The sequence below is a fragment of the Pagrus major genome, chromosome 8 (genome assembly GCF_040436345.1).
Source record: "Pagrus major chromosome 8, Pma_NU_1.0".
Lineage (NCBI taxonomy): Eukaryota > Metazoa > Chordata > Actinopteri > Spariformes > Sparidae > Pagrus > Pagrus major.
The window spans coordinates 10,277,244-10,291,023 of NC_133222.1; the positions used below are offsets into that span (position 1 = coordinate 10,277,244).

The following is a 13,780-nucleotide window of genomic DNA, read 5'->3' on the forward strand; positions in this document are numbered from 1 at the left end:
TAACGTAACGTAACGTAACGTAACGTAACGTATCGTATCGTATCGTATCGTAACGTAACGTATCGTATCGTATCGTATCGTATCGTATCGTAACGTATCGTAACGTATCATTCTCTTTAACAAAGAAGTTGTCAGACACATCTTAGCCCGTCAATGGCAAAATCAAGCACCTTTAGTCAACGTACTTCAATGATTGCATTTGCTGTCAAGGATCATGCTGCAGTCATTGTTGCTTTTTTTTTTGAGACTCAGCCCAGGTTTAAAAATACCATTATTTTTGCTTTAACACCCACCTGATCAGGAGCCTATGGATGAGTTGCTTCTCCTCTTCTAGATATCCAGGCCAGTCTCTGTGCACATGTCTGTAGAGCTCATCCTTCAGAGAGTAACTGTGGTCTTTAGGGTTTAGTTTACCAACCTGAAAAACAGACAGTTCCTCATGTAAATAAATCAACAGACAGAGGACAGATTATAACAGGAAAACAACTCCACCTTATATTTAAATAAAACAAGACCTTTCTTCAGTGGGTCTATATTGTTTCTGCAGTAAACAGTTTAACCCTGCCCTTATACGACTTAATCCTGCTGATACAAATCTAGGCAAACCAACCACTTTCAATTCTGAAAGTAGTCAGATCCCAGCTGGAGACACCCCACCCCTCTCCTGTCAAAACACAATCTTCTCCTCCAAAGATAATTAAAGCACAGCCCTAATTACAGCTACCAGCAGCGGCACAGGCTCCACTTGATGACTACAGTGGGACACTCAAACACTGTGAACACAGGAAATATGCCTGAAATAAACTTACTGACAGCACCTTTTTTAGAGCTCAGTGTTATAGCTGTGCAGCGATTGTCTGTTCATTAGTATCATTAGACAAACAAGTTGGGGGATAATTTAGGTTTTTAGTTTAAATCCTCTAAAATCAGCTATAACATTAACATTGTTTGTATTTTCTTCTCCTTGTTGCATCTTTCACCATCAGTCGACAATGTGCCAGATGTCTTACCTCATCCAATACTGAGGTCAGGTCAGCCTTGTCCTTTGGACTGGCCCGCTCCCTCTCCAACCACAGTAGCAGCTCAGGTTTCCTGTAGGGCTTTAAGGCCAATAGATGAATGATGCGATCCCTCAAGGGCCGGTGAGCCACAGGGCTGGCAACCAGGCTCCTCTTGTTGCTGGGGGAGTGCTTGTTGCTGCTATCCGAGCCTGATACCAGAGCCTGCTTCCTCTGGACCTTCACGTACTTACCTAAGATCAAAACAAAGGGACACACAGCAGAGTTTCAACGTGACGTTTCTTCGGTCAATTGAATCAAAAAGTTATCGCAGCAGAAATCTAAATCTGTGTCTGAATGGCCATTCAATCGCACAAAACTAGAGAGGAGCAAGGAGATTATAACTGATCTGATAACGGCATTCACATACGTTGACAGTATCATGTAATAGCACAGCCAACGTATCATCCCTAATCCAGTCCTCGGGCCAGTTATACAAATCACACCCTAAGTTTGAAAGAGAGGCCAGCACACAAGAGACAACCTCATACATTTGATCTTCATTATCTCTCCATTGTCAAGCAATCTGCTTTATGCACACTCAACCGATACAGTATGTGCAGTATATTCAGCCCAATCTGAAAGGCAATGTACACACATAAAACAGAAAAAGTGGAAAACAGTGAAAGGGGTTTGAGAGTAGGGTCAGCCTACTGCTGAGTAAACAGAGGAGCATGGAAACTGAAGTGACTAACACAGAGAGGCCCTTTCTTCCTGTTGCAGTACTAATTCAGTTGGACCCGGTCAGGCAGTGCTTATAGATATCTGCAGACCGTAATCTCATTACAACATTAAGCCATACTTTGGAGGTTTCTATAGGTCAAAGGCTAACGGTGCTTCCAAAGGGACAACATGGTAGAAGTATCATGTGTGTTCAGGATGTCTTTAAAGGACAGTGATCCTGTGCAAACTGAAGATGTTTACACGTTCGATAGTTTAGAAATATGTAATATTCACAGCAGCGTTCCTTGTAAGATGCGGTCACTTTAAATCTACCATGCAAAACACAACAGTCTTGCAGGAACTTGTTTCAACAATTACCCTAAACCAGGCCATGAAGATTTTAGGCAAATATCCTTCTCACACTGAAACAACCTGCACTGCCACTTTTCAGACAAGCAGCGACTAGACGCCTTGTTTGACGGTAATAAATTAAAGACGCTCGAGGGAAGTTTTCAAAGACTCGCATGCCAGTTTCCCCGTAGTGACAGTGATGTATCAGTTGGGATAACTGACGTTCTTTACAGTGTTGTGGGCGTATTTATGAGCAATGACCAGACACTAAAAATAAACTAAATCAAGATCAAAATCATTATAAATGCTCAAGAGGGCAAATCATGACTTCGAAACGTATTGAATTTATTTTAAAAAATGCTTTTCCAAGGTGCGCACAAATTTCCGCTGCCTATTTGTCAGTGTCTTCTTTTCCCTGAACTTCAAATCATACATTATTATGTGAACTCTGGACATTTTTCTACTCTGAAACCTGTAATTGCGAGTTGGTATACGGACATTCTTTCTGATGAGTGTAGCATTACTGTACCATAAAAAGACAGTCAGTCACCACTAAACAGCTGTGTGCTCTCCACTGCATATGGCACATACATTGATCCATAACTCATTTCTCTTTCTGGCGTCCACGAGAAGAGAAGTAAAGTTATGAGATATTCTGTAACTGCATGTTTCTAACAAGAATCTCTTTATTAGACGCGTACATGTGCCCGACATGTTACATTTAGTTTGTAAAAAAGCCTCTGAGAGACTGTTTCTGCAGCGAAGCGTGACACATAATGTTTAGGAGCCAGTTTGAACAACCGGCTTCCTCAGCAATTACCCTAAATATCATGTTGTAACTTTCGTCTTCACAGTGCCTTTCCATTCATAAAACATAATCTAGACAAGCAGTTAAATTCACACAGGTCCTCATAATGTCACGAGGCCTCAAGGCTAGATCATTTATAAAGTTGAAGCACGGTCAATTTAATCGACAATTACTCTAAAGCCATGGCAGCGAGGCAGTGACTAAGTAAATTAATTGCAAAAAAGGAGATCCTTCATGTTAGGCCCAGATCACTCCAGGTTAAGAGTGACCTCTTCTTCAGATGATGTGTTTTATCAAATGGAAATAAATTAAATTCCAGTTAGTGTAATTACATTTTAGGCAAAACTTCATCAGCATGAGACTTGTTAGCACATACTTCTGGCAAACTCAATCACATTAATGGTGCTGGCAGGCGAGTTGGCACTCTGCCTGAGCAATCTGGTCAAAATGAAAGGAAAATTACAAGAAAGAGCGGCATCCCTCTCGCATGAATAATTGCAACGCAGCACTTTGATCAATTATGTGATAACTTCCACACCATATGGCAATTATCAGCAGGATGAAATGGTGAGAAGCGATGGTTTAGAAGCTTTCCGGGAACATGAAAACTCTCCGGTTATCTGTCCTTGATCCCTACGTGCTTGAATGCTGCCACGACGCAGGCTGGAAGATACAACAGAATGTGGATACAGCTATTAGGCAAAAGCTTACTTGGCCCCGGCTTGATCTCAATCGCTGAGCGGCTCCAGATGTCCTTCTCCACCTGAGACATGCGCTCCCGGGTCGTCTGGTACGAGTCATCCGTCGCACAAACTGTGATCTTGTCCTGAATGCTGCCCTGGCCCTCCAGGTGATCCCTGCCCTCCCTTTGAGAAAGAGAAACAAGAAGAGAGAGAAGATTTAAGGGTTTAAGCTTACAAATTCTCTGGCTCGGCTCAATTAACTGGCAGTCTGTCAAACACAAGTATTAGAGATTCTTGCTGTCATACAAACTGGTTCTTTGACTTATCCGCATGCATTTCTACTCCTGTGTTAAAAAGCATCAGTTTTAAAGACTAAAAGACTTAAGTACAAATAAAGCAGCTCTAATCTAAAGCTTTAATCAACCCTTTGACCCTGCATAACCTCAAACACTACCTCTCTGTTCTCACTTATTACTGGTCACACCTTTGAGGTCAGTTGCGTCAGGACGGCCTTCGGGTGTTATTGTCGTCTTGTTTGAACGCAGCCTGACAGCGGTACCGACTGTTGTTGTAGGACTGAAGAGAGAGGCCACTGTTCGGTAAGGCCCTGCAGGCTCACTCTGACACTAAATTTACTACGAATTCCATTTGTGGTCGAGTGTGGAAAGAGTTATGTGTGCTGCTTACCCTGAGACATACTGGTGAATGCAGTCGAAGCTGGACTGAGGTTTGTCTTTGCTGTCACTCGACAGGTAGAACGTGAAGACTCTGAATCCATCAGGGGATTCGGGGGTCGGCGCCGGGATCTTTACGTACTATAAAGACAAATAAGAAAACAAAAAACTATCAGTATCAAATCATTCAAAAACATCTTCAAAAGTATCTTTCAAAGAAAAGTAGACATTTATAACAAAAGGTACAAATCACTGACTCATGATTGACTGACCAGTGGCTCGTGATGGTTTAATGCATGAATTAATGAAGGATGTACCGAGATTTCCTGTCATCTGATATGCCCCGGGTCCGCTGAATTTTGGTTACATAAAAGTGTTATGTGGTGTGCGAGCTGGGAGAGACGCCTTCCTAACCAGAGGCCACTGTTCGAGACGGCGCTTCAACACTGGTAAGCCTGAAATCACTGGATATTTTTAGCAAGACATCGGGACATTTTTCCGTCGTGTTCATGGCGACAGAACCAGGTAAGCCGAAACATTATCTTTCTCAAACTCTAACCAAGTGATTTTCGTGCCAAAGCCTTAACCAGACCCGAAGCACAGCGTTGTCAACATAAAACTGAAGATAAATAAACATTTCTTCTGGCGATGGGGTTGTTCAGAGATGCAAAGCAAACACATGGGTCTGAAAGTTGAAGTTTTATGTGACTGGAATCGTTTATGAAACAGGTTATTCAGTAGTAAATGAATTAATGATATAATAGGTGTGAACTAATCACATAAAGTCACAGTTGATGAAGTTAATGGTAAGCAACAGGTATTCAGGTATTTAAAAGCCAAGTTTATTTTGAGCCTTCCACAGTTACAATCCTCTGTAGCACACTCCGACATGCTCGAGTGTTTCGGCTAGCATTGCTAATGTGAGTGGTGAGTTATGCAATAAGCAGTTTTATCTCTCCCAGATGCAGCCTGATCTGATTTAATATAATCTGAAAGTGGAAAAACACAGGATAAAGTAAAACAACAAAAGCAGCTTTTTTTTTCTTTTTTTAAATCGAAAGCGATTGGAGCAATCTTTGAGTCGCTGTTTTTGTGACCTAAATAATCTCCCACTTGGGCCAACAACAGAGGCCACACGGTACCTCCCAGGTCAGAGGATGATGACCTGCAGCCAGTCATGGGAGGAGCCTTGTCTGAAAGGCGAAACACAACAATAGTACAGCGGACAGCTTTCTCACTTAGATGATAACCTCTTCTGTCACAGACTGTCCACGCAGCACACAAGCCAGCGGGGTGAGGTCTATCTCTGTCAGAGACCTGTTACATAAAATGACCCAAAAACCCACTTCCTCTAAAAGGACAGTTCAACATAGAAAGTCATTAACCAACAGGTAATATGACCTTTAAAACACATTTGGCAGCGGCTCTCTTCTGCACCGCCTGCAGCTGTGTTTCAGCCTGAAAATGGCCAGTTTAGTGCTTTTGTTGATTGAATGTCCTAGATTCAACAGGAGCCAGATGATTGCCAACCATCCTTCACAAGCATGAATACGTGCTTACTGATGAGTTGCACTTTATGTGAGATGGCTGCAACAGCTCAAATATTTCCTCTCCTGCACTCCTTTTTGTAGCAGACCTCGTGGTACCACCTCAGGCCAAAGCACACAGGCGCTTTTTTAACTGCAGGTCTCAAGAAAAACAAACGTCAGTCAGCTGGACTTGAAGCTGCCTCTTTAGTTATCAGTCGCAAGTGATTGATTATAAGCTGACTGGCTGCGAGCACAGTGTCCCTGGCAGATGTGGCAGGCAGGACTATAGCTGTCACAAATGCCCAGTCATGCAGCAAAGCCATAAGCAGTTTTTTTTTTTTTTTTTTTGCAGCACGGAGCCAATGAACAGCTCCTCTCCCCGACACCCCTCCTCCTCTTCTAAAACCCAACGCATGCCATTCACCCTACCCCCATCAGCCTCCAGCTTTCCCTCATGTGCACAAGCCCACCCATGTCAACACAAAAACGCAAAGCAGCCCACAAGGCCATGGACACTTGAGACACACAGCTGACCATTAATTCTGACCTATTTATGTCTGATCGTTCACATGAAGTGGTAAAGCGCAGCCCTGCATATGTCCGCTTTGGGTTTTTTTTTACGCTAATTAAGGACGATCAACCAAAAAAGCATCAAAGTGAGCGGGGACAAGAGGCGAGCTGTGTCCTCAGGACCTATTACTTTAAGAGAGTAAAGTAGTAGCCGCCTTGACCAAAATTAGAAGCAACAAGTCACTAAAACTGGGTCATTGAAGTAAAGGGAAGCATGCAGAAGAACTGCGCTTGAATTTGTTTTCAAAAATAAGAGCGCTGCGGAAAACAAAAGCCAGCCCGTGATAAGATGAGAGCGCACATTTACGCATTTAGCATCGCAATAGTGCCACCACGTCGCCTCTTTCAGTCGATGGCAGCAGTATGAGCCCCCTCCAGCCATGCATTAGATTTGCCTGTCACCCCCATCCATGCCACCGTGCACACTTCACATTCTAATTCTAATCAATGTCACTCAGGTCAGACTGTTCAGAGGTTGCCCCCGTTTTATTCACAGCTTCCTTCTCAAGCTTCATAACCATATGTCATTTAACCCATTAGTTCCCAGTTCCTGACTCGTAAAGCAGAGCCTGTCTGGACTTAACCCTGAATGTGCAGCAGGGAACAAAAAAACAAGACGTTGCTTATATGCTTTCCTAAATAGAGTTAGTTTAAGGGGCTCTGTGTAACAATTTGTTGCAATTTATATGTATAAATCACTTTTTTATTGGCTGTATGAGAGCGGATTGTAACGCGACATGAAATATGAGACCTTCCCCGTTCATGGATGATTGGTTTAAGTTGTTTAATGCTGTTGGACTGTGGATTCCTTTGTGAGGAACTCACTTTAAAAGTCTAACCCCCTCTGGTCACAACAAATACAGTCCGGTATATCGCCAGAGTAGTCCCTAACTATTGCCAATTGTAGCTGCTGTTAGCCAGTTAGCTCAGTTAGCCATGCTGCTAGTGGTCCAGGCCTCCCTACTCTGCTCAGAGTCTGCTGTTATTACTGCCCTATGCTTTCTATTTTTAGCGCTTCAGGAAATAACATGTTGACAATCGTGTTACCTGGTCAGACGAAGACATTTTCACCGCATACCAAAAACAAGAAGAACCAACTCAACAACTTTGCTGTAGTCTTAACAACCAGACGTTTACAGATGGCGTCTATAGCAAACATTAATCATCATAGCCAATTTTATGCAAAGTGGCCTTTTTCATCATCATCTCACCCAGACTGATGAAATTAACTTGAGGTCTTTCAGGGACACCACTTGACCCAACAGGTTTGTGGTCCTGAAGTTGCTGTCAGTCAAGTAGGAGGTGTAGATTTACATAGAGACGCTGAGTCACAGACCTCTCCATATGGAGATTTGGTCCTATCCCCTGAGGCCGTGTATGTGTGTGTGTGTGTGTGTGTGTGTGTGTGTGTATTGTCGTTTTGTCTTTTTTTAGGCGGAGGAAGCCCCACACTCCCACCGGGCACATGATGCAGGGAGTTTGGTCAAATATTTAGCTGACGGTTTAGGCCCCGTGTCAACAGAGTGGAGCGATTATCAGTCAGAATTTGTGGAGTCACCATGTACAATAACAAACGAACGAGCAAAAATAAATACAAAGATACTGAATCATCTCTGTAAATGTGAGCAACGTGGTTAATGAGTCACAATATGTACAAATAGGAAAAACAAGTTCTCAAATTGGCAAACAGAGTTCATATAAAAATACAACTGCAGTGCTCTCAGGTCAAGGACTAGTGAGTCTATGAGATGTATTTCTGTAAAGACTGTGACAGCAATTAAAACAAACTTTATCTCATTTCTGCCGCAAGGGATATTTTAATACATACAATAACAAAAGACAGAGTTTGATAACATTATGAGGTAGTGTGGGATCATGGGAGTTTTTGTCTTTTTATTAAACCAGCCGTTAGCAATATTTTTTGTGTTGTACAGTGTTAAATAGCTCTGTATTCCAACAGTAATCACTGTTATAGTGTGTTTGGGTGGTAACCCATGTCTCTCCTCCTGCTCATGCAGCAAAAGAGAATATACATTTTCTGGTATCCTTGCCCGCTTTATTCAATCAGGACAGAGGACTCCATAAAGAGGCGGTCCTGTCTGCTCATAAACGTGTAGAGAGCAGGATCCTTCTGCTTGTTGTGCTATGTCTGGTGATTAGGTGGTGATGTAGAGATGAGGGAGGGGACTGCTAATGGCAAAACGGACAGTTAGCTAAAACAACGCTTACAGCAGCTTTAAAGAAACCAACATTGTTGTTGAGTATCTTTATGACATGACCGGTTCACGGACGATGTAACGTATAAGTTTTCTTCACGTTACATGTAGTCACGTTTATTCACGTTATGCCATTTAATTATAATGATATAGCTGCAAGTATTGTTAGCCAACCCAACGGTAACTAGCAAGCTACTTGGCAGACTTCCTTTCTCTGAAGAAATTTGACAGGGCCAAATTTACTTTCAATAAAAATGTTATATGAGTTTGAACATAACATGGTTGTAGTCATTTTTTGACATTTTAATGTGGAAATGTTACATATTATTCCTTTAAGTGCTGATGATTGTATGGCACATATACTGCTCTGGTACTCTGGGGCAGAAATGAGACATATCTTATTATCAATAAGCTGAATGCTGCTGTAAAGAAATATTCTCAAAACATCGGTTTTGCTCAAGCTCTTTTTTATTTCAGAATAATGTGTCACTGTAATTATTAAGATATCCGTCTTTTTATTCAAATTCAAATGTTTTCTGATGTATAATTTTCTCCTCCCGCAGTGGCAGTTATTAAATCAGCAGTATTTGTCCACATCAGAACGAGGGAAAGAATTAATTTAATTGCTCACGCTCCGTATTATTCTAATGATGATTGCGTGAGTCCTTAATCTGATGCTTAATTAATCAGAGAAAAGCTTAATGTGGTATTATTGTCATTAGAGGGTCCTATTAACATGGGTCAGTTTAATAAAATTCAACAGCTTCACAGAAGCAGTGAGAGCCGCGTGCTGTTATGCCGCACGTCACGACGATACGAGTCAAGTTTAGCCATTGGACAGTTAGTTAGAGCAACCAAATGGCATCAGAACGACAATCCTTAGCACCTTGTCAGTGCAGCCCCCCATGGAGCGGACAGGCTGATACAATAACTGCCTCTGTGGCCACGACCCAGCCACATCTGCTACTCCAGGGCCTGTGTGTTTGGAGATGTCAAATACTTTCAAGCTGTTATAAGGTGTGAACTGGACTGGAACAGAAAATCTTGGCAGGGGGCTCAGCAGTTGAGCGAGGACAAAGGACACCGTTGGTGATGTCCTTGTTAAACTTCATCTTTGACTCCCCGAGCATGTTTGAACTGCTCATCTTTGATGGGGTTAAACAGAGTTCTTAACCCTGCCATTTGGTGAGGAAGGAAAAAAAAATAGCTTCACTAAAGAAATCTACTCCCCTCTCAGTGCTGAGCTTTTGCAAGCCAAACATCTGCAGGGAAAGATGAGGAGAGTTTCTCTCTGTGTCTTTCTTTGCTTTGCTCTGCAGACGAAAACGAGAAGGAAAGGTTCCCGGCTCTGGTATTTGGCATGGCAACACAGAGATGGGTGCAGGCGCATGGATATGTGATTTACTCTGAAGTCTTTGCCTCCTGCCCCTGTCTGTACTGACACTAGTTACCATTGTCTTCTCATCTGAGCCTACTCAGCCATAGCTGCTCTGCGAGCTGCCCGTCTTTTGTTCTAGCGTCTTCCCCCACAAAGCTGAGTGCAATGGGCTGTCGGCCCGCCTGGATTATTCATGAACAGCGGGGACGTGTGGCTGTGTGTTGTTGGAGGGTAAAGGGAGGGATTGGGGGTTTGGGTGTGTATGGAGGGGAGGGGGGGGGGGGGGTCGACTGTGGCTCCCAGTAGAGCCAGTGCATGAGGGATGGCCCTAAATAGTCTTCCTTTAGGAATGTGCCGAGCAACTCAGCAGAGAAGGGGGATGGATCCTGTTATGGAACAAGTGTATTTGTCCTTATTTCCCCTTTATTTAGTCAAGACACATTGTGTAACGGACTCCACAAGTTGAGGAAAAGACTCGACTGTCAGCCATGTTTCCTGTCACATGCAGTCAAGCAAGTGTACTGATGCTGACTAACAGTGTCTCAGAGAAACACGGGGTCACATTAATTATTCCTATCCACTGTCCCTAAGCTTTGTACAGTGTGATCAACAATTCCACTGTGACTCATTTGTTTAAAAACAAAACAAACGCGTGACATCACCTCTTACGGTCTCGGTCGTGCTTTTAGCGAGCCGGGGTGGATGTGGTGGTTCCTGTGCTCGAGGATCTATTCATTGAGGGGGGTTGGGAGAGACAGGAAAGCAGAGGAAGGAGGGGTGGGGACTGACGGGAGTTAGTGTGGGGATATGGGGATGGGCAACTGTCGAGCATCCCCCAAAGGTACGGCCTGTTATGCCAAGCAGAATCAGTCTTCTTTCCAAGGAGCTGGAGCTAATCTGTCAACCACGACAAACACTCTCCGTCTCCCCCACCCCCGACACCCCCACTTGCACCCCCGTTACTGTAGGTGCCTTCCTCTGGAGGGATGGAGATTTTTTAAATGTCCCCTCTATTCCAAATATGTAAACTGGAACCGCATTTAAAAGAAAACAACAATTAGACACACTCTTGTGTTTTTTTTTTCTGTAAATGGATTTCCCCCCTTGCCTGATTTGCATTAGCTGGAGATGGTTTGGAAGTTAGGAAATTCCCGTTACGCGCTGGTTATTAGACCTCAGATGCACTGATACCCGTAATGTGTTTCCCTTGTCGATTCTTAGCTGTTTCACTGGACCAATCCCACAAAAACCACTTGGAGCGTTGCACTGTAGTCCCATTACTGGACTTTTCTCTCCACGCAGGCAGGCAGTCTGTAATCCTTTAACAATTCACAGATTGTGTGCTGGAAACTATGTCCAAACCTGATTAACTTGCAGGAAAACCTCAAACCGAACTCACAGAGCTCACAATAAGATAAATCTAGTGAAAAATACTCCACAAAACTAATAAGGATCACATAAACCTGTTAAAGCTCTCTGTGTTTAGGTTCAACAACAGCTCCCTGGAGTTGCTCTCAAGCTTTAGGCCTGGACTACACGTATATGGATATTTTTTTAAGCGGATATTTTCGTCCTCGTTTTAAAAAAAAAACTCTGTCCACACCACAGAAATATCTCCGTTTATGTGGGTGAAATCGCCGTGTTCGTGTGGTTAAGAGGCCCAATTGGACAGAAAAATGTGCGTTTAGGAATATATCGTATTCGTGTAGTCCAGGCCTTAAAGACTCGTCACTACTGTAAACAAAAACACTGCACGTGCATACTTGCAGTGTTTGTGTTGCTCATTTCCTGTTGTGCTGCATTTTTAAATCCGTGGAAAAAAAATGTTTGTGATCCGCAGGGGCCAGTGAGGACGCCGTCTGAAGTATGTTCATTATTCTCTATTCTTCTTATGTCTATTTTTACAATACCAGGGGACTTGTTGGACGACTAGATTGTAGGTCAGCTAAATGGCAACTTCTTTATAATAAGCTAAATATTTATAGATCCTAATGATTCTTGATTCGAACATGTAAAGACGGCAAAAAATCACACATAATTCTCATAAAAGATGTATGAGATTGTGCTGATGTTGTGTTAGTGTTTTGACAACAGTAGTAAACACACACTGTCTTCCTGATTGGACTCAAATCGTCAAGGGGCTCATCTATTTTTACTGAGCAATAGTTCAGTTCCATATATAAACCAGACATTTTTAGTAAAAACAAGCACCACGCTGCCATCAGCTACACACAGTATAACTAGCATTATACTTTGATCCTGGGAGGTCATCGAGCACACAGAAGCTCCCACTGCCCGAACATTTATCATCAGTCTAAAGTGCGACTACGTTTAAGACGGTGCACCAGGGCGACTTTCAAATACATATGTTCCCTGTGATTATGTTTGTCAATAATCATTGTGTATCATGAAAAACACCAAGCATTAGCAAAATCGTCCTTCCCACCTAAAATACTCCTGTACTACACATATAGCCTTATATAAAAAATATTCAAACTGATTAATCACTTGTCAATATGGCAGTATCTTACAGTTGTTCACACTGAACCTTCCCTTTGAGTCTGTACCAATCAAACAGTATTTAAGTTTCCCCCTCTGCTGCTTTTTCACAGCAGAGTTTCTCTCACTGCTATTTCCAGTTTCCCAGGGTGATGGTTACATATTTACTCCTAAAGGGTCCCGGATTAGCTCAGAATGTAAATAAACAACAACATGAAGCCACAACAAGTGCACCCATCTCTGTATGTGTTTGAATGTATTTCCAATTCTGACAAATTCAAGTTTTTATTTCCCTTAAGTCCGACCACCTGCTGTTCAGCTTGTGCTATTGATTTTTGATCTTTTACAGCACTCTTGTAACCATAAAACCCTGCCACAGTCACCATGGCATCCTCCAGAATCCCTTGTCTGAAGCTGAAGAACACAATAATGATAGAGGAGCTAACTCTCGAAAAGCCCTCTTTTTAACTGCAGGATCTCATGAGGCTTGTTCCTAAAATATACTGTATGATCTAAAGATCCTTGGGCCAACTGCCTCTGCATAAACACTGTGCCTCAGACGAGCAGCGAACACAGAGACTTTTGCCTGGCTTAACACATCTGGATGAATAGAGCGGCGTGTGCCCTTTCAGAAACACGTGGGACAACTCTCCCTCTCACTGCTATGCCACTGGGAGAGGACGGCTCTCAAACCACATTCCTGTTATTGTTATTCTAATTAGCTTCCAGAAGAAAAAAAAAGGGGGAGAAAAAAAATGATGTGTGCATGCACACATACACACTCGCACACTGCAAAAGCTTATTTGCAGTGCGAGCGGGAGGCGAAGCAAAGCGGCGTGGTGGCGGGGGGTAGAGTCAGAGCAGCCGTGTGTGAGATAGAGGCCCTGATGTCTCCCAAGAATTCAGCCAAGGCATGGGGTGAAATGGCAAAATAATCAAGAGGGCAGGCAGGAGGGAGCCCAGGGGAAGCTCAGCCTTCACACACAGTCGTCATGAGAATATCTTTAAGAGCGCCTCCACATTCCCCTCATCCCAACACTGCTGCTGCCTTTGTGTGACAGCTGTGCACATAAATACAGACAGGGCCATAAACAAAAACAATTACTCTGGCGACTGCAATTCAACATTTATGAACTGCGGAGGAAATGAAACGGATGTCACACCTGACACAGCACAACAACCGGCATTCAAATGTAATATCCAAATTTACTACAACAGTATTGCACCAAACCACTCGGCTGTAATCGGTGAGTACAGTGCTCTCTGGAAGTAGAAAGAAGGAACAAGAAGTATGTGATTATAAAAAAACAAGCACTGTTGCAATGGGTAAAACACATTTCCTAATCAATAT

At 43.0% G+C, this 13,780-nt stretch overlaps 1 protein-coding gene across 2 annotated transcripts in view; it reads right to left on the reverse strand.

The window, feature by feature from the left end:
• The window catches only part of LOC141000680 (RNA polymerase II elongation factor ELL), a 29,227-nt gene that overhangs the window by 10,102 nt on the left and 5,345 nt on the right, over positions 1–13,780 (reverse strand). For both annotated transcript variants that reach the window (XM_073471457.1, XM_073471458.1), the window contains exons 3-6: positions 4,251–4,378; positions 3,592–3,746; positions 1,011–1,252; positions 294–418 (exon numbers count right to left, since the gene is read on the reverse strand). In XM_073471457.1, the coding sequence (XP_073327558.1) occupies positions 294–418; positions 1,011–1,252; positions 3,592–3,746; positions 4,251–4,378 (650 nt within the window). The remainder of the gene's footprint in view (positions 1–293; positions 419–1,010; positions 1,253–3,591; positions 3,747–4,250; positions 4,379–13,780) is intronic.